At 38.6% G+C, this 25,116-nt stretch overlaps 4 protein-coding genes and 1 long non-coding RNA gene across 6 annotated transcripts; 2 read left to right on the top strand and 3 right to left on the bottom strand.

The window, feature by feature from the left end:
* Window positions 1-253: 253 nt before the first annotated feature.
* Window positions 254-3,965, bottom strand: c1galt1c1 (C1GALT1-specific chaperone 1). The gene is made up of 2 exons (XM_067599687.1): window positions 3,770-3,965; window positions 254-2,432 (listed from the first exon to the last, which is right to left on the bottom strand). Exon 2 carries the CDS (start codon window positions 2,420-2,422, stop codon window positions 1,466-1,468), a length of 957 nt encoding a protein of 318 aa, XP_067455788.1. The 5' UTR covers window positions 2,423-2,432; window positions 3,770-3,965; the 3' UTR covers window positions 254-1,465.
* Window positions 3,966-5,860: 1,895 nt separating this feature from the next.
* Window positions 5,861-8,237, top strand: urp1 (urotensin-related peptide 1). Its single transcript, XM_067599686.1, has 5 exons — window positions 5,861-6,169; window positions 6,492-6,620; window positions 6,705-6,745; window positions 6,832-6,937; window positions 7,878-8,237. The coding sequence occupies exons 1-5, from the start codon at window positions 6,067-6,069 to the stop codon at window positions 7,907-7,909; spliced, it is 411 nt and encodes a 136-aa protein (XP_067455787.1). The 5' UTR covers window positions 5,861-6,066; the 3' UTR covers window positions 7,910-8,237.
* A 16-nt stretch (window positions 8,238-8,253) lies between these two features.
* On the bottom strand, window positions 8,254-12,875 carry clic2 (chloride intracellular channel 2). Its single transcript, XM_067599685.1, has 6 exons — window positions 12,560-12,875; window positions 11,437-11,546; window positions 10,732-10,857; window positions 10,517-10,617; window positions 9,817-9,998; window positions 8,254-8,933 (listed from the first exon to the last, which is right to left on the bottom strand). The coding sequence occupies exons 1-6, from the start codon at window positions 12,611-12,613 to the stop codon at window positions 8,772-8,774; spliced, it is 735 nt and encodes a 244-aa protein (XP_067455786.1). The 5' UTR covers window positions 12,614-12,875; the 3' UTR covers window positions 8,254-8,771.
* Window positions 12,876-13,709: 834 nt separating this feature from the next.
* On the bottom strand, window positions 13,710-20,067 carry LOC137189672 (uncharacterized). The gene is made up of 2 exons (XR_010929699.1): window positions 19,927-20,067; window positions 13,710-14,209 (listed from the first exon to the last, which is right to left on the bottom strand). It is a non-coding gene; the product is annotated as an uncharacterized lncRNA (long non-coding RNA).
* si:ch73-335m24.2 (protein eva-1 homolog C) lies at window positions 18,676-25,064 on the top strand. 2 transcript variants are annotated; one of them, XM_067599682.1, is made up of 8 exons: window positions 18,676-18,857; window positions 19,944-20,149; window positions 20,275-20,398; window positions 21,118-21,270; window positions 21,584-21,727; window positions 21,820-21,891; window positions 21,975-22,055; window positions 24,306-25,064. In XM_067599682.1, the coding sequence occupies exons 1-8, from the start codon at window positions 18,692-18,694 to the stop codon at window positions 24,689-24,691; spliced, it is 1,332 nt and encodes a 443-aa protein (XP_067455783.1). In that variant the 5' UTR covers window positions 18,676-18,691; the 3' UTR covers window positions 24,692-25,064. The 2 variants fall into 2 exon arrangements, with proteins under 2 accessions (XP_067455783.1, XP_067455784.1); XM_067599683.1 differs by lacking the exon at window positions 21,975-22,055 and having other exon boundaries at window positions 18,678-18,857.
* Window positions 25,065-25,116: the final 52 nt, after the last annotated feature.

Here is a 25,116-nt window from a genome sequence, read left to right as displayed (position 1 = left end):
AAATTTTCGCACATCTTGAAGTTTACACTCCGTTGCCAGTTTATGAGGTAGCTAAAATCTTCCCCTCATGAAGGCTATAATGCTAGGATTTTATTGAAACTGTTGTAGAGAAATGTTTATTCAACCTGGTCATCCTGAAGGCTGAACTTTGTACTTTTGATAACTGAGGATGATGTAATTGAGTACACTCATGTGAATAACTTTTAAAATGTTCTAACTCCGCTATATATTTTAATCACACTAAAGGCATGAATGACAATTATAAAGAAATAATTTATTTTCTTACCTAACAGCAGAAATACATTAGTATACATCATGTGTTAAGAGAGATACATCAGTGATCAGCAGTGTCCCATAATCAAGAGAGAATGTAAAATGTTGGTAATACTTAAGTTTATCTGGAATATAAAATACAAAACGGTCTCTACATTGTAAAAATATCTCTCTTTAACATAAACCATTGACATTAAGCTCATGAAGGTGTGTCCATTACAACACCCAGGAAGCTACTGGTACTCATTCTCACCTTTCAACAGTTCTTGTCAATGACAGCCACAACAATAGTGTATGTTTTCCCGAGTGGATCATTCAACGCCATGAGACCACACTAAATCAGTTGGTTTTATTTTATGTATTTATTTTTATTATCCAAAGTGACTTTTTTTTCCAAAGAAGTCATCTGCTCAGTGTGACACCCATGTGTTAAAAAAAATTTCAGTGAGTTTCAGTGACTCTGAAAGGCCTTATTGATCCCTGACAAAGAACCATGAATCTTCCACTGATAACTTTTTTTTCGTGTGGGTGTGGGTGTGGGTGTGACACAAAATATACTTTACCCTTTAGTCGACGTCAAGGTATATTACCTTCCATTTAGCTGAGAAGGTCACTCCTTCATCTGTGGAGATAACCGAGCACGACATGACAAGAAATGCACTTCAGTAAGAGCTGGGTTGGGCTGTGACATGCCTGACTCAATATTTGGTGCTTCCATACAATCTTTGAATCACCAAGGTGATGTATTATTGGAGAAAAAGAAGTCATTCATAATGTTGTTAAGATGGCGAAGCACTTTGAGTAGTTAAATAATTTCAGAAACGTGTTTTCAGAAACTAGTATCACTTATTTCTCTAATGCAGCTTTCAGACCACAGAAGACAACATTTAAGATATATAATATAATATTACAATAACCAAAACTTCCAAAAAATCTAGTCCCATGTCACATTATATATTTCCCAGGTATATCTTCATTCCAAGGATCGCACACCCATCGACACCGTTTACCTGCACCACAAAGGAATGGGGGGGTGCTGATTGTGCAAAAAGTACAAAATACATAAAAGTGATATTCCCACCCAGGATCCAGTTTTACAAACAGCATAAGAAAAAACATGTCCCCAAAGTTAGGTTTGCCATCACAGAAGCAAAAAATTTAAAATGCCACGTCCAGTCGAAGGAATGAGTCTCTAGTCATTGTCTGAGCCTTCGGGAGGGTAAAACACTAACGAGTCATGAAAATCGTGCCCGTAAGGACGAAGTCTGTAAACTCCAAACATCATCACCTGCATCTGATTTGGTGACAACCCGTTGAATGTGACCGCCATATCGGAACAGCAGCCCTCCACAACATTGTTGGGGTTGTCTTTCATGCTGTCCGTTATCAGGCTGTCGACACTCTTGCTGTTGAACAAGCCCTTGCCGCGTGAATCTTCTCCGTTCTCCGCGAACACACCTGTATATTTGAGACACACGGCCAGCTGCTTGTCCTCACTCAGCTTCCACAGGGAGCGTCCTCTCTCCGGACATTTGTCCTCGTCACTGAAAATATGCACCAACCTTTTCAGAGCTTCATAGCTTAGAACAATGCCACTATCATACGAAACATACTCCAGCTCCCCTGACTTCATTGCATTGCCGAGGTAGAAGGGCTCAGTGGGATCTTTAGTGAGGACTAGGTACTTGAGGTTCTCGATGATGGCAAATGTGGTGGCTTGTGCCACGAAGAACCAGCGCAGGTCCCCGGCGTTCTCATAAGCGTGCTTCAGAGCTTTACGTAACCTCGTCCAGTCATCGTCTTCATTCAGATCTATTGCCTCAAGGGCCTTAGACGATTCTGAGGTGTAAAACACAGGCTTATCACAATGTTTGCTCCAGGTATCCAAAGCAGTGGCCCAGTAAACCAGGATCTTGGGCTGGACCATGATGATGCAATAGACACGCACTTGATCAGTCAACCCCTGCATCTGAGAGTCAGAGAGGCTTTTCAGTTCATCTTTGCTGGGGGCTTTGACGTGATGATGATGGTGTTGGTCCTCTGTCCCAGACTCTGTGCTGGGGCTGAAACTACCCAGGAGCGATAGCACCAAGCAGAAGAGGCCTCCCATGACCATCCCCTTCATGAAAGAGCCTCCTTCAGACAACATCTTGGCATCACTGGATGGGAGAAAATGCATTAATGTAGCTGTTAATGATGTTTAGAGCTTAAATAATTTGATTAATCAGTCAATCAACAGAAAATTCAACTACTTTTGATAAATGATAAATCATTAGTCATTTTTCAAGTAAAACAGTCATTACCTTGTCTCTAGTTCTCAATTATGAGAATTCGCTCCTTTACTTTGACTCATGTAGTATAGTATAGTATAGTATAGTATAGTATAGTATAGTATAGTATAGTATAGTATAGTATAGTAAACTAAATATTTTTGGATTTGGATTTGGATTTTGTCCCATCAACAGTACACAACCTGAAGATATCCAATATACTGGAATATTAATCAATTATCAAAATAGCTGCCGATTTATTTTCACCTTATTGTTTCAGCTCTAATGTACATATTGCTTTTTATTTTCAGTCAGACTGTAATTTATACTTGGGGGAGTTCCTAAAGGGGTAATCAACAAAGACCAAAGATATATCTTACGTGTTCTCTTAATGGGTTGACAGAAAATTTAAAACAAAGAACTGGATGGAGGTACTCTCACCAAACATAACTCAATGGACACAAAGACTGAAACAAGTGTACACAATGGAGTACATGACGGCGACAAATGAAGATGGACCCCTGTGAGGACACTTGGGACTATAGGCTCAAAAAGATTAATGGACTGAGTAGTTTTTTCTTGCTTGTACACCTATAAAAAATTTCAGTCAGATTAATGAATAACTTAAGGTACTTTATTGCTGTACATATCGTAAAGCCCTCTAAGTTCCTGATCTGTGATACCAGTGAAATCTAACTTGACTGAAGCATGTTTGCGAATCACTTGTGCAATTTGTTCATCTTCTATGTAAACATTAAACACACATTTGAGGCAGGACTGAGCTTATCGTTTGTATCCTGACAAAGTTCTCAACACTAGATATATATATAGAGAGAGATAAATAGGCTATTTGTTTTTATGTTTAGCTTAGATAAATTACCAAATAAAATACCAGTCAGCAGTATCGTCTTTGTAGAGAAATGCTGCGTGACAAAGCTTAAAAATCTTAAAGATCATATAAAATCAGCTGGTAAAGACTCGAACAGACATTTAACAGTAGGCTTCAATACAGACGTCCGTCTGTTGGAGCTGTTTACTTGTGTTTAACGTCGACATTTAGACGAGATATTCTAGCATTAACCTTGCGTGACTTAAATCAGGGATTTTAGACGAAGTGACTGTAACTGCCAGCTGGCAGCTAACAGTTAGCTTCATATCTCCGATCACAACAAGGCTAATGTCTTGTTAGCAACATAAACACAAGAAATAAAGAGTATTTACTGTACCAAATGAGGGTAATACTGCCGTGCCAGTTGGTGCTCCTGCTTTCAACTGTCTTTCAGCTCCCACTTTTCCTGTTTGGTTAGATGACCAACGTCAGACAGAAGTGTTACCAGCCAGATATGTGCAGTGTAGTTCAGGTTTAAAACACACGACTCCGACTGAATCGACTTCCGCCCTCTGAGCGCTTCTTCTTCTTCTTCTTCCTGTTTATGGTGAATTACCACCGTTCGGAGTTCTTCTTCTTCGTTGACTTTTAGAGGCGCTTTGCATACAAAATTTTGCATTACCGCCCGAGAGCATGGGACTATATGTATATATATATATATATATATATATATATATATATATATATATACACACACATACACATACACACACACACACACACACACACACACATATATACATACATACATACATACATACATATACATATATATACACATATATATATATACACATAGTGAACAATATATATACCATATAAAATGAATTTACTAATTTTCAGATAAAGATTTTTCCTTTTAAAATGTGATACGTTTGTAAAATAAGATTAAAGATGAAAATAGTGATTCCAAACCACTTTTAAAGTTCCAAACCACTTTTAATCAGTCCGATTACATTTTGAAAGTCTAGAGGAGCCTCTTGATTTAATTGTTTTATCCCTATTCAAATTAGCCAGAGGGCTAAACCAGAAGTTAGTGGTCTTGACCAGCGGAAGTCTCCAAGGGTTTATGCGGCCCACAGAGAGTGCGTAGTAAGTTTTCAGGAAGTTGCTTTTTTGGCTTCATGCGCCACTGAGCAACTTTCATAGGAATGAACAGGGCCCTGCCTCGGATGCTGTATCCAGTTCTCTGTACACATCCATGGGTAAACCACATTAACCATCTCACAACCCCTCATGACCCTTTGGAGGGGCCTGACCCCTAGTTTGGGAACAACTGGACTAAACTACCCAACTGTATATAAAGTAGTTAAAACCAGCTCCTGTGTTTTTTTTGCATTAATGCATCATTATCAACAATTAGTGTAGTAACATATTAATTACATGGGGCCATTTTCCTGCTGAACGAGTATGTTAACTTTTACATCTTAACAATGACTGAAGGTTATTGTTTCTCTCCTTTTCCAGATGAGTAATTTGTGTATGTGTCTGATGTAACCAGGACTGCTCAGCAGCCAGATGTATCAAATGTTGTTGTTTTCAACAGCAATCTCAGAGACGTGGAGACAACCTTATAAATCACCTGATACCTCGTACATACACTCGTCTGGGGAACATTAGTGACCTTTCAGTTTGATAAAAAGCCCTGCGGCCCGAAGCCTCCTCACATTGCTGAAAACTCTCAACTTGTTTTGATCTTTTATATTTTTGGAAACAGTGTCTCTTGACTTTTCTCTTACATTTTACACTTTAAACAAATAATAATTTTGTGATTTTCAAATCTTACAGTGTAATTTCCAAAGGACTCACAACACAATTATCTGCTCCCCTTAAAATTTCCTATTAATTATATTAGAAAAGTACATGTTTCAAGCTCAAATTTATCAGGTGCAGATTCATTTTGGACTCAGCACCTGGACAAGACAGATGTGCCTTTTTCACAGCAGTTGTTTAAATTTTACACTGTGGCACTTATGATTTACCTGGGCTTATATGCAAAGAATAATTCATATATTGAAAGGAGTAGCAGTGTGCAATGAAACCTACCGAGAATATAAATATCTATAAATATCTATCCTTTGATCAACTTAAAATCTGCCCAAAATGTGAGAGAAATTAAATATTAAAGCAGCTAGAAACAAGAAGCAGAGCATACAACAGTTTGAACCTTTAAGATTTGTGACGTATTTACCACAATGTAACCTATTTGCCCAATTAGACAGTCATAATTAATTGCCTAAAGTTGTTAGTCATTCAACTGAAAATGACGTAGAAACCTACGGTGACATACTTCCACCAGCTCTGTCATGAGCAATGATACTTCTGAACAGCCCATCACACAGACGTGGTGACAGACATAAAGCATCTCTGGACAGCCTGCTGATTACTGTTGGAGAGTAAACATTTGTTAGGCCTCTCTGTACAAGCAGAGATAGGCTCCGGCTGCATTGACAGGGTCCCCTAAATTGTGTCTATGACGCCTGATCCATCGCGTCAAAACCATTAAGCAGGAGACTGGGTGTGATGATAATGTATTGATCAGGTCGTGATGGATGGCCCCTGAGGATATATAAGTGAAGTTCTCAGTCGGGCTGAGGTATAGCTCAGATCTGACCTCCTCGAGATAAAGTCACCATGCTTTCTGTAGCTCTGTTTTACCTCGTAGCTGTGATTTGTTCTGCAAGACGGACACATGCTTTACCTCTGTACCCCGAGTCCAACCTGGAGCCACAGGCAGGTAAGACCCCAAATCTCTTTTTTGATCATATTGCTTTTAGTGAAAGTGTGGATTCCTTAAGGAATACTTCATCTTTTAAAACCAATATATTTACTCTGCACTTCTAACTTGCTGCATTCTTGTGTTCATATTATTTATAAAAGTACTCCATGATGATCTTATCTTTACTAAAATATCTGAATATCCTTTCACTCTTAACTCCCTTTTTGCCCTTTTAAGATCTGCTTCATACTGAAGAATTATATTTTATTTTGAGATATTGTGCAAGGACATTAATGTCATAATGTCAGGATGATGAAAGGCAGCTGTTTTGTCTCAATAGAGTTCATTCAGAAATTAGTGTCAGAGGTGGAAGATGGACCAAATGCTGCTGAGGGGGAGCAGAGGGAGGTGAATAATCTGTATCCTCTACTGATGCAGCACAACGGAGGGAGAGATTCCTGGAATAAAGGTAAAAGAAGTGATAGAAATCAGCGTCCAGACATTTGCAGTACACAGACAAATGATTTTTCACCTTCCATGTTATTTTTTTTAGGGGCTAAAGATTCAACACAACAAGAGCAGTATGTAAACATGGTAAGGCTGAATACTGCATCTCAATAAAGTGCACCACAGATGATTGTATGATGTGATCATCTGCATCATGTTTTCCTTGTTTTCAGGTTGAGGACCTCAAAGAAGCAGTTTTGAAGCTGGCGGCAGCTGACAAGCTTCGCTCTCAGGGTTTTCTCAGATCAGAGCAGAACTTGCCAAAAACTAACAAGAGAGGTGAGCAACCATTGTTCCCTATTGAGCACACGCCACACCTGTTCTTTGACGAGGACTAAAGCATTAGTCTGACATCATATAACAATAACTCACATGATATCTGAGAGCATTTTATTGTATTGCAAATACAATGAACTAATCAAGGATGTTTAACTAAGGTTGCTCATGTCTAAGCAGGCAGCGACAAAACGACCTCTAGCAGTTTTTACTAATGAAGAAACTGATGTTTTAAAGTAGAAGTGAAAGTACTGGTGAATAACGAATTACTGAAGACAAAAGAGAAGAGAAAGTGCAGAGTGAAACTCGTGACTGGATTTCTCCTCAAAGAAAAGGGAATTATTTGATGTACAGAAAAAAATGTACAGAAAAATGTACAAACTGATTTGGATTAATTTGAAAAACTGAACGTCACAGAAAGTCTTTCATCCTTCATTGGCTCCAGACTTGACTGCGCTCATGGATAACAGATGCATGGATGTTCACTTCTTTAGTAAAAAAAAAAAACTGACTACAAAAATACAGTTCAAGCACAATAAAATGCTACTTATTGCTCATTAACAGTAAATTAGGTACTTTTACTCTTGCAAACAGGGCACAAAACCAAAAATAACAAATGTGCCATCGAGGGCTTTACAACAATATGTAAAACATGGTTGATTGATTAACTTTATTAACACTCTCTGTCCTTATTTCCATGATTTGGAGACAAAGGGAAACTTCAAGAAGTTTAACAGAGGAGGGATTATTCTTCAAGTATAGTATTACATAAGTACAGAAGTATAGTATTACATAAACGGTGTAAATTATATGATATTAAGTGTCATAATTAAGTAAGAGCAAAGAGTTGCAGGCAGAGTGTAAAAGCTGTTTGGAATGAAGACTGTGACTGCAGTTTTCTTCAGTTTTGTTCCTAATTTTTCACTTTCGGTTGCCCTGACAGCATGTTTCTGGAAATACTGTGTGACCAACTAGAGACCAGCGGCAGAGGGACTCGTATCATTTGGCCTGGTTCGAAACACCTTCACCCACCATCGTTGTTTTTGTTTCCCACCAAGCAGGATTTTCATCATCCATGCCGGATCAACAGAAAATATATTTTTGAAGTTGTAAAATGGTCTTTTTTCGTGGCTGAAAATAAACTTGAATATCAGGAATGTCATTTATGTGAACTGCTTTTGGCTGCGCTATGTCAAAGATAAAGATGTATATAAATGTCTATTGACCTAAAGAAATTCATTTATTTATTGACTTAAGAGAGCTTTATAGTACTAGTCAGCAAACACGCAAACACACACAAAAATAAAGATTACAACAAATGAATTTGATATTTTTATTAGTGTGACAGTGAGACTATTTTATCTTATCAAACTGTATTTGTACAGAGTGAGATACAGAAGTGTATTTGATATTTTGCATGAAAATGAACAGTTTGTGAAGGTTTCTGCAGCTGCTGCACACACTAATGCAATCATTTATATTTCGATAAGGGTGTTTTTGATCATAAAAGCATGAAAAAAAAATATTTACACTATAAACAAAACAAATGTGCTAAATTATATCAACAATCAATTGCACGTCGGGTCTTTTCAGTGTGGCATAAAAATACCATTTGTTTATGAATGACTTTGGAAAAACAGTCAAAACATACAACCAATAAAACATATTGTTTTTGTATGACTCAAGTCCAGCTGCAACAACAAGATCAGAGCTTCTGATGTGAAATAGTGACTGATTAAAGTGTTCTCGCTAGTTTATTCTTGTAGGTTGTAGCACCCTCTACAGATCAGTAACATGAATAGACATGATAGGACATGAATTACAGATATTACAAGGTTTATTTTCCCTTGTTGGCCACAGTGAAGTAAGCCTTCTCAATCTCAATGTCGGCTGGACACGTCTGTTTGAACTCCTCTCTCTCGTAGGCGTTTTGAAGGTATCGCCACACGCCTGTAAACTCGGCAGGGATTTCAAAATCGCAGTACTTCTTGGCAGCAACCTGAAATAAACGGAAAGGGAGATAAAAATCAAGCCTTTTTGAGAAATATGGAGCAACACAAGATCAGAGGTTGAAGAAGTGTTCAGATCATTTACTAAATCAACAACAACAGTTTAAAAATGAAAGTGAATCCTGCATGAATACAGAAGTGTTAGAGTAGAAGTGGAGTAGAAAAAAGCAGAAGTACCCAAACTGTAGAAAAATGCTAATAGTGAATGTGAAAGTAGCATTTTCTTGTTGTAGCTGGTCAAGCTCGTTTCAAGTACTTTATATGCAGACAGCTGTTTAGTCCAGTGGTTCCCAACATAGGGTCCAAAGGGTCATGAGATAAATCTGAGGGGTCGGGTGATGATCAATGTGAGGAGAAAGAAGTCACAAATTTATGTGTATTTTTTGTATTAATCTCTGTATTGTGAATTATGGAATATTTTCACCTCTTTGAGCCTCAAACATTTAAATTTAACCATCTGAGATGTTTAAAGGGGAAATATCTCTTTGGAGGAGCTGCTAACAACTTATAGACATCTGGAACATGACAAGGAGCCCCACAATGCTTTTTTTATAAGGGGTCAGAAGCCAAAAAGGTAACAATCTGTTATAAAGAATTGAATTTCTTAACTTTATCATATGAAATAACTATAGCTGCCAGATAAATGTAGTGGAGACTAAAGTATACTTGAATATACTCAAGTAAAACAAGTATCAACTACCTCAAAACTGTACAACTCATCAAACTAAAATCCACTCTGTCTTCTTCTAATCAATGATGAGGTGATTTATTTATTACTCTCAGTGACCATATGTTCTTGTCATATGCCAGTGGATCAACAGACAACTATATTATACCAGAGATGACCCAAAAACACTAAAACAACTGTCTCACCCTAATAACATGCAGTTTGGGCAGCAGGTTGCAGTCGGCTAGAGTGAGGCGGTCGCCATCGAGAAACTTCCTCTTGGAGACGGTGATGGTTTCAGTTGAGTTGTGGTCGATCTCCTCGGGAAGGGGAGAGTTCAGATAGTCATCCAGACGCTTGAACTCCCGCAGCAGGTTTCTCTCATGAACTGGAGAGTCAGAAACACAAATCCATTTTTTATTTTGTCTATCTTTGCTCTTCAGCCCAGAGACAGGCCTGTTAAGAATATATTTTACTGAAGTTATGTATATCTGTTTCACAAACTCCCTTTTATCTCACATTCATATGGATTAGTAGTAAGGAAAAATAAGTAAAGAAGCACCTCAGACATGATCAGTGCTTAAATGGTTGAACAAATCCCCTTTTTGGGGAAACATCAGGCTGCCAGAAAAGGAAATATCTGTTGTTGTTGGATGGTTCAGTGTGTTTTAGATGTGGTGTAGCAGGTACAGTTTATCTCCTACTCAGGATCCTACTCAGATCGCTTCTCTCTTTCCTTTCTTTTTCTATTTTTTTGTTTTCTGCTTTGTTGTGTGTATTTATTTGCATTTAAATCCCTCAAAGAGTGCCATCTTGGGCATTTTCATTTTTTAAAAAAAGTTACAAAAAGAATAAGTAAAAACATAATGAGCTGTTGTTTAATGAATGACGAGAAACCCAACTTACAGGCGTTGTTTGGACTGTTCTTGATGAAAGCGGAGAACTTTGCAAAAATGTCAGCGCCGACGTCAAAGGACTCTTTGTTTAGCGGGCTGAGATGAGGATACCTGGGGAGAGAAGAGAGGAGAACATTGGGAGTACACTATTTGTTTAATGAGAATAAGTCATCTTCAAATTCACACGGTCAATTAATATTTGTATAATGATTAAGTGCACAGTACCTGGGAGGGGCTATTGTTTGCTCAAGAAATTCCTCGATTTTGATGAAGTCTGTTTTCAGGGTGCCGTTGTAGAGGAGGAAAGGAGGATTAGTCCCTGGGGCCAGGTCCTTGAGCTCTGCTGGCTTCCTGAGAGAGAGAACAGATGGAGAGGAAGGTGGATGAGGACACGGTTAAACATGTAATCATTCAATGCTGCAATCAGACTATTATCAAGCATGTCAAAACCGAGCTGCAGATTCAGAGAATGTGCTGGTTATCAAGGCCGTCTGAATCAAATGTGGCGTTATGGATTAATGATTTCAACACTGGCTGTTGGTTTAGTTGTAAAAACACACAGAGCTGGGAGTGGTCGGCTATTTAAGGGGACCGTTGTGTGTGTGTTCTGAATCATTCAATTATCAGCATCCTTTCAAAGTTTCCTGATCTTATTTGCTCACCGGTAATGACTCTGAGAAATTCACACAAGAAAGACTCAATTAAAGAAGGTGTTTGTTTGAAGGCGTCACAGAGCTCTTTGTACACTTTGGTGTTTTACGGGCCCCTCCCTCTAAACCTCTGAGCAACACACCTATTGACGGTGACAAGAAAAAAAAAAAAAAGCATCTCAATTTCTCTCTCGTTACTTCTTTAATAGAGTTCTGTGTGAAACTCCCTTCCACCAGATGCTCAGGAAGTGTTTTTTTTTGCCAGAGGAGGGGTGCTTACTTCCTCATGTCGACCGTGGTCACCGTAAACTTGACTCCTTTCAGCCATAGCACCATGAAGAGTCTCTGGCAGAAGGGGCAGTTCCCCACGTTCTCGCCATCGTGACCAGCCTGGAAAAAAAAGAGTTAGTAGAGTTTAGCTTTACACGAGAAAGCCACAAATTCAACAAGTCCAGTTTTAGCCAGTAACGCAATCATAATATCTCTCCTCTTCTCTGAATGGAGGGATTTTGGGAGTGAGTGGGGATATTTCCTCAACAGGAGGGGAAAAGCAGGCATTGTGTTGCAGCGGAAAACAACAGACAGCCAGCTCACGTCTGTTTAAAGCCCCACCTGCGGGTTTCTGAGCTCCAGCTTTGAGCCAATGTGGTGACATATCATTGTTAGAGAAATACTTTGCCTTTTTGGGAAATGAGAAGGGAGAGGGGTATTTTTGAGTGACTGAATTTTGAATGTTTCATCTGCAAAGAGACAGACTGCACTATCTAAAGTATATCATGCTGTTGTTTTTGCGCTTCACATGACCTTCCTCTACATATCAGAAGACACTGTGTCTCTGCACTGATACCACCAATAAAAACACATTTGAGGGCAAGATGTGAATAAGTAGCTATTAGTTTCTGTAAAGTCTTGATATAGATGACTGTATCTGCATGTATGCGTTAGTACTGTAGGTGGGTGTGCCAGGTTCAGGCTTGGGGCCAGTCACCCTGCATGCTCCCCGCTCCCTCTGGGTGTGCGGTGATAAGACGGACTGTCTGTGGCCAGAGTTCACTGATAAAAACATGCTGTGACCCTCAGCGGGGAGGGGGGGGGGGACACAAAAACACTTCAACATCTGTGGCACATGGGTATCTGTGGATGGCACCCATCAAAATGAGTCCTCTGATTGATGCTCATACAGCAACTTACTAAGATCTGTAAGTGAGCAGCCACTCCTAGTGTGACGCCTATAATTTTTCCTCTAGAGGAGAGAATATGAAATTCAAATCTAGTGACAAATTCATGTTGAATAAAATAATACTCAGCATATTTGTTTGACAGTGAATTCAGGTGTAGTTTTTGCCTCACATATGTCCGTTTTTCCTACAAGTTATTAATAAAACTAACCAAAAAAGACTGACCTTAATGAACAGCTCAATGCTCGGCTCCTTGTCTGAATTCTGCCGCAGTGCCATGTCGTCCCCAAAAAACAGTTTTATTCACTTATTTAAGAAAAAAAATTCCCAGTAACTGCTCCAGTCAAAGCCTCTCCTCAAGGGTTTTTTGTGCAACCCTCCAAAAATATCCACCAAGCTGGAAGGAAAGCTGATAATAGCGCCCTTGAACAAGTGCTGCTCTGGTTTTTAAGTGGCTTTGTGGTCGTGGATGTCAGGAGAAAGCGTAACACCTCACGGCTGGTTGTGTTTTGTCTGAGGGCTCCTTGGAGGCTATCGCTCTGAGCATACTTTACAAGTCAGGAGGGGGAGGATCTAGGGAGATGGGCGGGGTACACACTCTTATATGCACAAAGCCAAAATCTATGGGGAGCTTAAAATAGGTCCTTGTGCATATTAAATTAACATAAAAACTGATAAACACATGTGACTCAAAACACACAAATTCAGATGACTCATTTTATTCACTCACATTACAACACTGGTCAATATGGGAGGACAGATAGATCTGAAAGACTTTTCACCAGCAGGCTTTTAATATGAAGCAGCTACTGTGTATTGAGTGACACTTTTGAAAAGGTAAAGACTTTTAATCTGATGCTATGGCAGAAAAAGAGCCTTCACATCTGTTTGTCTGAATATGGGCAGTTTGTTTGCTTTGGTGATGTTGGAATGTGAGAAATATCTGAACACACGCCTTAAAAGTCATACTGACTTGTCTTAGTGTGTTTGTATATATTTGTGATGAATAGTGTGTTTATTTTTAGATGATGAAGACAAAATATAAAGATGTTTTCTTGTTTCAGAGCTTTTTGACACCAGAAAATGGAATTACTTTCCCTTCAAAACATCCCTTTTCTTATGTTTTTCTTAACTTATAGGTGATTAATTAGTTATATTTACAAGTACAGATTTCGAGTATTATACTTGAGTATTTCAATGTTATATTACTTAGCACCTCTACTACAACACATGTCAGGGAAATATTGTACTTCTTACTCTACATGTATCTGACAGCTGTAGTTAGTAGTTACTTTGCATATTAGGATAAAAAAAAACTATAATGTGCATAATTATAAAATATGACATACTGTTATACAAATTATTAAAGTCTGTGTAAAGGAAAATCTGTTTTATTTTAAAAACATTACACATATTGGAAAATAATAGCAGACAACATGTGAAAAGACTGTGAACTGTGTAGTAGTGAATTGTGGAGTTATAGCATTAAACTGTTTTTCACTATTTCTGTGTTCAGGATTTTTCAGGTGGGCCTGAAATGGTGGATCCATGACATAGAGGGGTTACTAGTATGACCCCCTCATAGTTACTATTTTTACACTGGGTAGTTTTATAAACTTTCATTGGAGACAACTGGGATTCAGTTCAGATAATCTTCTGTTTACTGGTGAATGGGGCCATTTTCAGTCAATGTTAGCACTCAGGGAGTTATTTTAAACCCAGCTGAAGTGTCTGTTGACGGGTAGAGCCGCCAGCGTCTTCGACTTCTTCTCCCTCCGGCCGGAGAAGAACATTTTCCAGGCAGCACATCACCAAAAAGCAGGAAGTGAGAGGCTTTTGCTCCAAAGGCGATGACCACATTAAAGCCGCCAAGCACTGTTCAGCAGAGAAGAGAGTAATGTTAAGCGCACCGAACTCCATTGAAAAAAACGACAATTTAACATAACAATAATTCTGGATGGATTGCCTGTTAAGTAGTATTAAAGTTACATTTTTACTGAAACAAATCCACATTTACCCACAAAATATGTGCTGAATTAAACAGTGGCTCCAAACTTTACTTTATTTTTAAGATATCATCCACGTTGCTTGTTTTACACCAACAAACAACTATATTAAATTGTGCATTTTTATACAGGAGTTTGGTAAGAGCGTTGTTAACTCAGAGGCTGTTTAGTTGGGCTGTGCTTTCAGCGGACATGCCCGGACTACTTATTCTTCCATGATTTTGAAATCTAATTTTATATACTTGGCGACTCTTTCAGTCATTCAAATTTGGCTGGGTGGTTAATTACACATTTTTCTGTGGTGTGAAAAACTCAGAACACATAATTATTGTTGCTTTACATGGACTTTTAAGTACTCTTTAATGTTTCTAATTGTACGTTTCAGCTGTTTAGTGTTTTGGGCCTGTTTTTAGTTTTTTTAACTTGTTGGTTTGTTTTCTGTTTAAATTGTTAAAACACTTTTATTATCCAGTATATGAGTGTTATATGCATATTAATGCATCACTAACAATAATACATGAATATAAATAATACTGTTATATAATCATATAACAGTAAGAGGCCAATTCTACCTTCATAATGAGTACTTTTACCTTTGACACTACATTTTGCTAATATTACTATTATGATTATATTATATAATCATAATAGTAATATTAGCAGTACTACTATATTACAGTAAAGATCATCATCACTGAATATAGAGCATATTTTTAGAAATTCACATTGGCATTTATATTTTTAAGTCCACAGAAAGGGTCCCCTTGGGTTTTGTAACCTTTCTTTGAAACAATGATGGGATATTTTGGGGGCTTTTTGAATAACGCCTCGCTTGGCAGAGGGAATCCCCTCTGTGTTTGGGGCATGGAAAGGAAAGGTGGTTGCTTTTCATTGATGACTTCAACAGTTAAGGAGTGAATAAACTATGAAGTATGAAGAAACACTTCCTCTTTTTGGTCATTAGAAATCTTTTCCCAGGAATACATTGTTTTTTGGAAGTGGTAAAGATTAGTAAATCTGTCTTAGTAAAAGAATGAATGATTCAGAGTTTGCTTTCATGTCATGGCTACATGTCGTTAGGGAGTTTGGAGAGGAGGGCTCACTTCATGATGGTGTTTCTTGTAATACGGTATCATTTACTGTAAATAGGGGAAGGGACATTTCATGAGAAAATCCCCATGCTGTGGTTTTAGACTTCCCTAAAGTAATAACACTAACAACACATGCCTGATTACGCAATGCTTTACAAGGAATTTAGAGTGAAAAGATATGCATGTAAGGCTTTGTGCCATGTACTTGTCTAATTTATCCGCCTGAGAGGATTTCGGGGAATTTACAACACTGCGAGGGAGGATGAAAAACAAACCTATCACATTGAAATTCCTAACAAATCTTGGAAAGTTGATGAATAATGCTCGATCATCGATCATCACAGGATATGTAACAGAGGCAACTAAAATTGTAGAAAAGGAAAGAGGCGAGGGGAGGTTATGGTCTGAGTGTTTCCAGCAATCTGAAGCTTAATCTCTCTTTCCACACTGTGGTATGACTCTGCCTCCAAAACAGCCGGACTAGGGAGTTTTAAGGAACATTTATTGACACTTCCTATGGGAGGTGAATGGAATTTTACAGGAGATTAAAGTGGGAGTGTCACGCTTACTTACGCACATGATTAAAACGGTCTCTCCTATCAGCCTCCATGATTACGTCCACTCCGCTGCTGTGGAGGGAGTGTTTATTGGAGCTTGTGTGATAAATGAGTCGAGTGCCATTCAGAAATTAGTTTTGATTCACCCTCACAAGTGTATGCGATTGCTGTTAATGTCCTGAGCTCAGCACTGGTAATGACTTGACAACGTACAATAATATGTTTCAGTGTTTGGCTGCTATGGCAACGGTCATTATTGACAGAGAGGATGTGTAAAAGGGAAATGAAGGTTAAAATCACAGTCTTTGTATTAAATTGATACTAAGTGATTCTGGCAGTGAGGGTTTTCAACAGGAAAGATTTCCTGAGAATTCCTGGAAAAAACTGGCAGCAGTGGAAATGTGCCAATGAATTTCCACTTCCCCCCCAAAACAGACAAAAAGATAGGAAAGCCCTATCTAATGGAGACACACACACACACACACACACACACACACACACACACACACACACACACACACACACACACATCTCCGCTGGACACACACATCAGCTGGAAATGACCTCCTGGAAAAAAGTGCCTTATCTCCATAAACAGGACCCTCAGTATTGACTTGTCTTCACTTTACCATTTTACACACACACACACATACACACATGCACACACACACACACACACACACACACACACACACACACACACACACATAGTCGAGATGGTATCCTGACACCAAAACAATAACATGCCAGTGAGCCTCTACAGCTCTGTAATAGATTTAATATGTCTTTCTTTTGACATTTATTTTATCATTTTGAATAAACATACAAATTAAATTCCTGCAATAAGTCAGCAGTACTTTTCATGAGAAAGCAATGTTTCAGTCATATATCAGGCATTAAAGAAATACATTCACTGAGCACTTTATTAGGAAAACCTGTGCAATCTAATGCAATCCAATACAACAGCTCTGCCATAAATTCTGGTTTTTAGGAAGCTTATACATGTTCAGTTTTTGCTGATATTGTGAGAAAAGTTATAATTCTACTTCTACTGTTTATTATAAGGCCATAATGGGATGTGTGTGTTATATTGTAAAGTGTTCCTAATATCGTCACCTTCCTAAAATAATGGCCCCAGTTATTTTTTGACAAAAATGATTTTTTTTTTGCCTAAATCATCTCCTCATGATGTGGGCCACCTCTGGTAAACATCCTCAGTTGAACAGATCATGCGATTCTACCCCTGTAGTATAATGGCCTGGGTCAAGAATGTGACTAAATTGTCATATTGCGTGGTTATTTAGTCTTTTTATTCAGTCTTTTTAGTCAGCATTTTAGTCAGCAAAATAGCTAAGTCCATGAAGCTAGCATTTAGCAAAGAATGGAAAGGCTCCAGAGTCTGTGGCTGTTACAAGTGATTACAAGACTTTCTGTTGACTCTTTTCTGCCTTTTAAACAATATTTAATCTAAAGTTTGTGTCTCATTTTTTCCACATTACATGATCTAATTAAGAAAGATTTGAATACTGCATTGTAATCTAATAGCTAGGAATTATGTGTATAACTAAAAAAATACTAAGGATCCTCTTTACTTTTGTGTTTTTATTTAATGAAAATCTCACTTTAACATAATATTAGTAATCATGACATCATTTGACTGGTATTATAGTATGTCTGTTGTGCAGTGTCTAGAGGCAGCTTGTGCACTCCTAGGGGTACATGCATACCACAATGATTTTTTTGTGTTTTCTGAGAAACCTGAAAAAATGACTTGGGCCATTATTTTAGGAAGGTGACGATATTGTGTTTGTTTTTCATTAACATACATGAGGGGGACAAAATATAAGAAACAATTTTCAATACACAATACAGAAAAAAAGTTCACAATGACTTGAAGCATAACATGTTTATTAACATTGAGGTGAAACTATGGTCTTGCACTAACTTTAACCAAAGTGCTTTTGTTGGCTAAACTTAATCACACGTGAGATTCAGGATGCAAAGCTCAGGCTCTGATGTCAGAGTTCTGCAACTCGTACAAAAAAACACACTGCCTTGAACATTCAGTTCAGTCAGTGTTATGTTTGTGTTATGTTTTCCCGTTATGTTTGCCAACATAACAGGAAAACAACTTAGTCATATATAAACATAATTTCTAGGAGACAGGGTTGCCAAAAGGCATGTTTTTGAAGTCTAGAAAGAAAAAGGTTAGCTGTTTCCCGATGCCAGTGTCTTTATGCTATGCTAACCTAATTGCCTGTCGTTTCTAGCTCTGCACTTAACACACAGACATGAGAGTGGCATCAATTTTCTCATCTTACTCAAAAATAAGCTGAATAAGTGTAAAATATTGAACTATTTCTTTAAACTCATAGTATAAAACAATATCTTTATACTGGAGGCTGCAACAACCAATCAAAGATGAGTCAAATCACAGGTTCTTGCAGGAAGTGGCTCTGGTTTAATGATGTGAGATTACTGCCTGACAACTCTATGACTGAAATTTGTGCTTTTGTGCATTGCATAAAAATAAAAATTAAATGTACATGCATATCTGTTAACATCTGCACACATCAGCCCTGCAGCGACAAACTCTTAGCTCTGTTTAAACAGGGGCTGACAGAGGTGGGGGGGGGGGGGGAGTGGGGGGGGCTGTTTTTTGTGAACACAATGGTATCATTGACCTACTGACTGCTCTCTCCCATGCAGACAGTCAATAGCAATACAGCACATTACAACAAACCCCGGGGTCTGTCATGCAGGATATGCACAATGTCAGTGCCACGCCGTTTCTGCCGCTCTCTGTGTGTTCTGCCTCTCATTTTGGCCCTGAAGATACACACTGCACACTCGGCTCCTGACTTCTCTCGTAAGTGCTTTGTTTTTTAAAATCGATAAGTGTTTTTTAAGTAGGAGAAACTCAAAATGCTGACTGAAGCTGCTGAAAGGAATCCAGCATTTACTAATTATCTTCACATCCTGCTTTTCCAAACAGCTGGCGCAGCTCATGCTGAGAGACCAGAATTAGGGTCCTGAACTTAGATCTTCACAGAATAGGGCCAGAAACTCCCAAAACAATGAATAAACTGCAGCTGATTTATTTATTAATATGTTGAGATGTATTGTTGTTTGGACTGTATGATGGATGATGTTATGATCATAATGATAATTTCAGACAAAGCAGAAGGCGGCCTTTGTCTCAGACACCTCTATTGTGAGCATTGCAGTGTATCTCTTTATCTGACCCCAGCAGAAATCTCCATTTTTTTTGTGTGGTTACAGGCTCGGAGAGGCCTAATAATAGTTCATTGTGAGTGAGTGCCTGGTACTGCCTCCTGTTCACTCCCTGAAGCCGCTCGTTGCCTCTGTGGTGCAAACACGCACTCACAAAACGCAGGGGGACAAGAACGGGAAGCACGCATGGGAGGGGAGATTTCAACTTCAGTGTCTGTTTTCTATTGTCATGCATGTTTGTTTGTGTGTGGTCGTAATCCAAATATTGTCTTGGACAGCTACACCCTGGGACTGAGACGCCATCCAGTCGACAATCAGGACTGAGCTGCTAGGAGTGGAAAAACTGAGTTGCCAAATTTTGACAGTGTAGGACTTTTAAATGATGTATAATTTAGAGTTAATAACTGAGTCAAACAGTCAGTTCCTAATTTGTCAATAAGATAAAAACAATTGCCATGTTTGTAATAATCCAATTTAATTCTTATTAATAGATTTAAATGATGCAAAAGTGACACATTAAAATTCTGTATTTGAGATTTGATATCAGCTTTTGTTTTTTAATTAGTGTCACTCTGTTGACTAATCACTGCTGACTTGCTGTGACGTAATTGCATCTGAACAATACATTATTCATCGTTACACCCTGACGTACTCCAAGAGGATCTTGCCCATTCAGCAGATACATAAAATTAAATTAGCTTTACCTTGTGCTCTGTTTTAGAATATCTTCACACCATCCTGAAGAATCACACGGCTCATGCTTGTGAAGGAGACACTCTCAACATCGAGTGTCCCTCCAGGACGTCTGTAGCCGTCCTATCAGCCTTCTACGGACGACGTGTCCCTAATCAGCATTTATGTCCCTCTGTGAACACAAACACAACAGAGGAGGAGGACACAGAATGCACTTCTTCAGTTGCTATAGAGGTACACATATAAAGCTGTAGGGAGGTGGATGTTTCAACATGGTCTGTTTCAAAAAAGTGAATCATTCTGGCTTCTTCAAAAGCTTTCATCAGTGACTCAGTAGTCAACGCATGTCTTCCTTGCAGAAAGTGCTGTCAGAGTGTCAGGATCGGCGGTCCTGTCACATCCCCGTCTTCAGTCCAGTGTTTGGGCAGGACCCCTGCCCTCTCACCACCAAGTACCTTCTAGTCTCCTACAAGTGCCAACCAGGTAGGCTGCTACGTTCCTACATTCAGTATGTGAAGAATCAGCAAATATTTCAAATAGTTATTTTTACTATTACTACAAATAATGAATACTTTATATCAATGTCACAATTTTCCAAAGCATTCAAGTCTTTTTTAAAATGCATATTTATCCTAAACAATCTCAACTTAACTTACTTACTTTCTTGAGCTTTTGATTGTTTCATACTGTTCTCATCAGCACATAGTTTCATAATAATAAGCCAGCCAGGACTTCTCATCCTTGTTGACATAAAAGTTGAACTTGACAGTTCACTCTTGGCCTTGGAGACAAAACAATCTCAACTCAAAGTCCACTTGCTCACTTTTTCTGGAGCTTTAGACTTTATAAGACATTTTTTTTCTACCTTTCAGGCAAAAAATAGTTTCTGATCAGTTCAGTCATATAAGAAAATTAACTCACTATGATGGAAACTTGTTTGAAATGGGCTATTGATCACAGTGAACATCATACGTAGTTTTATTTCTCATGCAGTTGTATGTATGGTCTGATTTGGAAAGTAAGCAAACAAAGATAAAAGTAGACATGATGTGTGCTAACGTGTCATCTTTTTCAACTCAATTCAAGTTTCTACATTTGATTTACAGAACAAAACAACCGTTTGTCTGGAGGGTAGATTGGCAGTACTAATGAGTCAAGACATGCAAAAACATGCTCATCATAGTATGTCATCTGTTTTTCAGAGCACCACCGTACAAGACTGGTGTGTGAAAATGAGCGTATGAGGCTGATGTGTAAGAATGAGACCGTCCTCGCCATCTACTCGGCCACGTTTGGACACCTTCTGCACGGCAGTCCCTACTGTCCTCAGGAATCTGGATCACAGACTGACATGGGTCTGAAAAAGGGCACTTAAGTGTCATCTAGTGGCAAAATAGTGGAACAAAATCAATTGTACAGACATGGTGGAGAATCACTGCTGTGCCCTATTTATCTATTAATAAAAACTAATTCAAACAGTAGATGAATTGAGCTTATCACTAACTGGTGACTATTTTAAATAAAGCTCTAGGTTATTTTAATGACAATTGTGATGTTGCTGACCGGAACATGATGTAACAATATGACACTTGTTTCTCATAATAAACGCATTACAATTATTCATCATGTTAATCTTATTTTATTCTTAATAATCTTAATTTATTCCAGAGTGTTTGTCACCTTCGGCTCTGAGGAAGGTGTCACGAAGGTGTCACACCAGAGCGAACTGCTCAGTACTGGCCGATACTGTGACCTTTGGGGACCCCTGCTTCCCTGGCACCAGGAAACACCTGCGGGTGTCCTTCACTTGCGGTAAGAGACAAACCGGATGTTACAGCTCATAACTGTGGTGATATGGTTTGCTGCGTTATGTAAAAAAAAAAAATCTCTCATTTCCTCTTTAGTGCCCCGATATCTTCTGGAAGATGTGGGTCGTGGGTCAACAGATCCTTTCATGATCTCAGACTACACACACGGTGAGAGCTGGTCTGAACATTCACTGGTTTTGTGGCATGCAGAGTTTGACTGGTGTCTGAGCTCAGACCCCTCTCACCTGCAGGTGGATGGTACACTGGCCCCACCTACAGGCCTCAAAACGTGCTCTTAACCAACTCTCTGGAGATCATTGAAAAAATGTTGGGTATGTGCACTGATGCCTGTAGACCTCAGATTATGTAAAATTCGTATCATTAGATCACTCATATGTCAAAGGGCCTGCAGGTGTTTTGACATGCTTCAGTACTACAGAAATGTCACAGTAACAGCAGAAGAATTGGCAAACATGTTAGCAGTAGCATGTAAAAATACTGAGGGGAGGCTTTCAATGCTTAGAAACGATTGTTTCTTTTGCCTCTTGGTACCCAAAGTGGGCTCCCCTCTGTTTTCTGTGTAGTTATACAGAATCTGCATAAATACTGAACATTACTGTGGACCATTTTTTAAAGGCATGTCATAGATTTTTGTGATTTTTTCGGTTCCTTTTTTTAGTTTATTACAGTATTAAATGTGCTTTCACATCATGAGAGTTGCTCAAGATACATAAGTAAACAATCATAATGAACTTATAAATGTCTTTCATTATTTCTCAAAGTTACATTATCATGGCATCGTAATGCAGTTGAAAGCTTGGATTCCTCTGATAATTTCTCTGGATGGTGCATTCACAGAACTGTATTTATGACCAGGCCTGCTGGACTCTATATGAAGTGACTGTTATTAAATTGTTAGGAGTAGCAGAACAGGTGGACCCAAATGCAGGAGGCATCAAGCGCAGGGACTGAAGAATCATCTTTATTTAGACTCGGGAGTGCAGGCAAGGCAAAACTGAGCAGAGCAGAGGATCCAACAGCACTTAACTGAAAACCAGGACTTAAATACAAACTAAACTGACAAGGTGAGGAGCTGCAGGTGAAAAAGGAGAACAGGAAAGGAGCTCATAGGCTGGGGAAGACACAGCGAGCAGGGCAGGGCTAACAAGACTGATGAGAGCAGGTGGAGGGAAAAGCAGGCTCGGGATGCAGGAGGAAAAACAGGACAAACAAAAAACCCAAAAACCCAGAAATACAATCCTCTTATATAACCAACAAGCCCATCTGAGAATAACCTGAAAACTCTCAATTTCATGATGATGCAGTTCTTCTAACACGCCACACAGAGGCTGTAAATGCAAATTATTCAAATCTACAGAAACAAACTCCTTTATCATAATGTGTTGAGGATGAGTTACAGAGAGTTCAGCCATTGAACAAACACCTGTCTGTCTCTGGATGATTAATCTGCTAAATGCCCTGAATGTAAATGCAGAAGACATGTGGAATGAACTGCCAGCTGGTGTATAAATTGCCGCATCTTTGACGTCTAACTAGGTGTGTCAAACTCCTCAGTCACATCTCACAACTAGTGTGAAAGCAAACTTTAATTTCAATTTCAAGGGCCAACTCCCAGTCAGTCCAGTTCAACAAACAGGGAAAAAGTCTGAGGGCATCTGGTGGACTGGTGGAGAATGGCAGGAACACAGAGCTGTGACCGAACCAAGACATTAAAATTAACTTTAGAATTAAGGTTAACCTGGAAAAAACATGGAAAAAGATGTAAAATGACAGTGAACAGTTTGTTATTGTTCTGTTATATGTTTTAATTGTGACCCGATGAAGGAAATGCAGATGAAAATTAGCTATAAACTAACTCTGGTACAGTACAGCACAACATGTACATGGTCCCAATAAATAAATAAATAAATAAATAAGAAAAAACAATATGCTGTTAGTTAAGCTTTTTATATTTCTGTGCCCCAGAGACAATTATCACATAAACCATTGATGTTTATTCATGTATCCACAAATTTAAGAGAATAATCAACAAATATGTACAATTATAGACAAAGTGAATATTTGCTTCAAACATTTTTGCATTTAAATTATATTAAAAAACCAACTCTGTAGTTTCAGACGCTCAAGCTTCCCACAAGAAAGATAAACACACTGACTATAAAGACTTTTCTAAACAATCTGTGTTTTCAGCTGCATGACAAGGCAATAATAATAATAATAATAATGATGCAACTTTGACAGATAAATAAATAAAGACAGCTGTTCACCATGTTCGATCTTGAGTTTGAAGCCTTTGCAAGTTGATTTTTCATGACAACTGAAATCAGTGGTGTCTGAAATGTAGGAGAAAAACAGATTCATCAGTCTAAAAACATATGACTTTGGAAAATGGTCCACAGAAATGCAAAGTATAGAAGATCTGTATGATGGCAAACACACATGTGACAGTACCAGTGTAATCTTTCAGGGAAACATTTGGAGCAGAACGCCAGAATAAGTAGTTTTTGTCTTATGCCAGCATATATTGAGGCTAGTTTGATCATAATTTGCCTCTCTTTTAGGTTTACCAGAACGAGTGGCTCTGTACTTTGTCTCTGGGATCTGTGCTGGTCTGGTTTTCCTGCTCTGCCTCTTCGGTCTACGCTCCACAATAGTGAGGGATGTGAAGGATCTGGTTTCTGACCTGAATGAGGAGTTGAAAGCATCTCGCAGACAGCGCAGGGAGCTCATGGAGGACCTCTACGACGACGACATCTCAGACACGTCGTCCTTCCGTCGCCTCACGCAGTCCTACCGCGCGGCAGACATCTTCAGCCCGTCCACGCTGACGGTAGAGATGGTCGACCGTCAGCTGGAGCAGACGAGGGATCTTCCCAACGGAGACATGTGGCCCCAGCAAGACTCCAGCCCTTATGCCATTCACAAGATTAAAACTTACAATAATTAACAGACGTCACATGTGTTAATGAAACTACTTCTAAAGCAACTTTTATAATAAAATTTAAGTTGCAGACTAGAATTTAACATTGTTTTCCTTTTAGAATAACTTCAGTGTGCCTCCTTCTCTGTGTTTTTTCACTCAAGTGACTGTAAAATATTAGGAGTGAAATGCATGGAGGCCTAATGTACCAGACGGTTAATCATTATTAAGATTAACATCAGATGATTGTTCAAGACAAGATAAATTAACAGTAGGGTCTCTGTTAATTTTGTTATTTTTTTTGGTTTGTATGATATCATGTAAAAATGTTCAGACCAGTATTTACTGGATATTGCAATGTACTGTAAGTCATTCTAAATAATAAATATAAATATAAAGATTGTATTGTGGAGATAATTGTTCTCTATTTACAGGGATTCCTCTGTTTAATG

The sequence above is a fragment of the Thunnus thynnus genome, chromosome 9 (assembly GCF_963924715.1).
Source record: "Thunnus thynnus chromosome 9, fThuThy2.1, whole genome shotgun sequence".
Lineage (NCBI taxonomy): Eukaryota > Metazoa > Chordata > Actinopteri > Scombriformes > Scombridae > Thunnus > Thunnus thynnus.
This window is presented reverse-complemented; position numbering and strand designations above follow the sequence as displayed.

What these genes read in the sequence shown, in the direction of transcription:
- c1galt1c1 (XM_067599687.1), bottom strand. Translation starts at nt 2,422, where the DNA reads ATGTTGTCTGAAGGAGGCTCTTTCATGAAGGGGATGGTCATGGGAGGC.
- urp1 (XM_067599686.1), top strand. Translation starts at nt 6,067, where the DNA reads ATGCTTTCTGTAGCTCTGTTTTACCTCGTAGCTGTGATTTGTTCTGCA. An exon ending in GAGAGATTCCTGGAATAAAG is followed by an intron (nt 6,621 to 6,704) that starts GTAAAAGAAGTG and finishes TATTTTTTTTAG; the next exon opens with GGGCTAAAGATTCAACACAA. An exon ending in GCCAAAAACTAACAAGAGAG is followed by an intron (nt 6,938 to 7,877) that starts GTGAGCAACCAT and finishes TTGCCCTGACAG; the next exon opens with CATGTTTCTGGAAATACTGT.
- clic2 (XM_067599685.1), bottom strand. Translation starts at nt 12,613, where the DNA reads ATGGCACTGCGGCAGAATTCAGACAAGGAGCCGAGCATTGAGCTGTTC. An exon ending in GAACAGTCCAAACAACGCCT is followed by an intron (nt 9,999 to 10,516) that starts GTAAGTTGGGTT and finishes CTGACTCTCCAG; the next exon opens with TTCATGAGAGAAACCTGCTG. An exon ending in CCAAACTGCATGTTATTAGG is followed by an intron (nt 8,934 to 9,816) that starts GTGAGACAGTTG and finishes CGTTTATTTCAG; the next exon opens with GTTGCTGCCAAGAAGTACTG.
- si:ch73-335m24.2 (XM_067599682.1), top strand. Translation starts at nt 18,692, where the DNA reads ATGCAGACAGTCAATAGCAATACAGCACATTACAACAAACCCCGGGGT. An exon ending in CTCGGCTCCTGACTTCTCTC is followed by an intron (nt 18,858 to 19,943) that starts GTAAGTGCTTTG and finishes GCTCTGTTTTAG; the next exon opens with AATATCTTCACACCATCCTG. An exon ending in GCGGGTGTCCTTCACTTGCG is followed by an intron (nt 21,728 to 21,819) that starts GTAAGAGACAAA and finishes TTTCCTCTTTAG; the next exon opens with TGCCCCGATATCTTCTGGAA.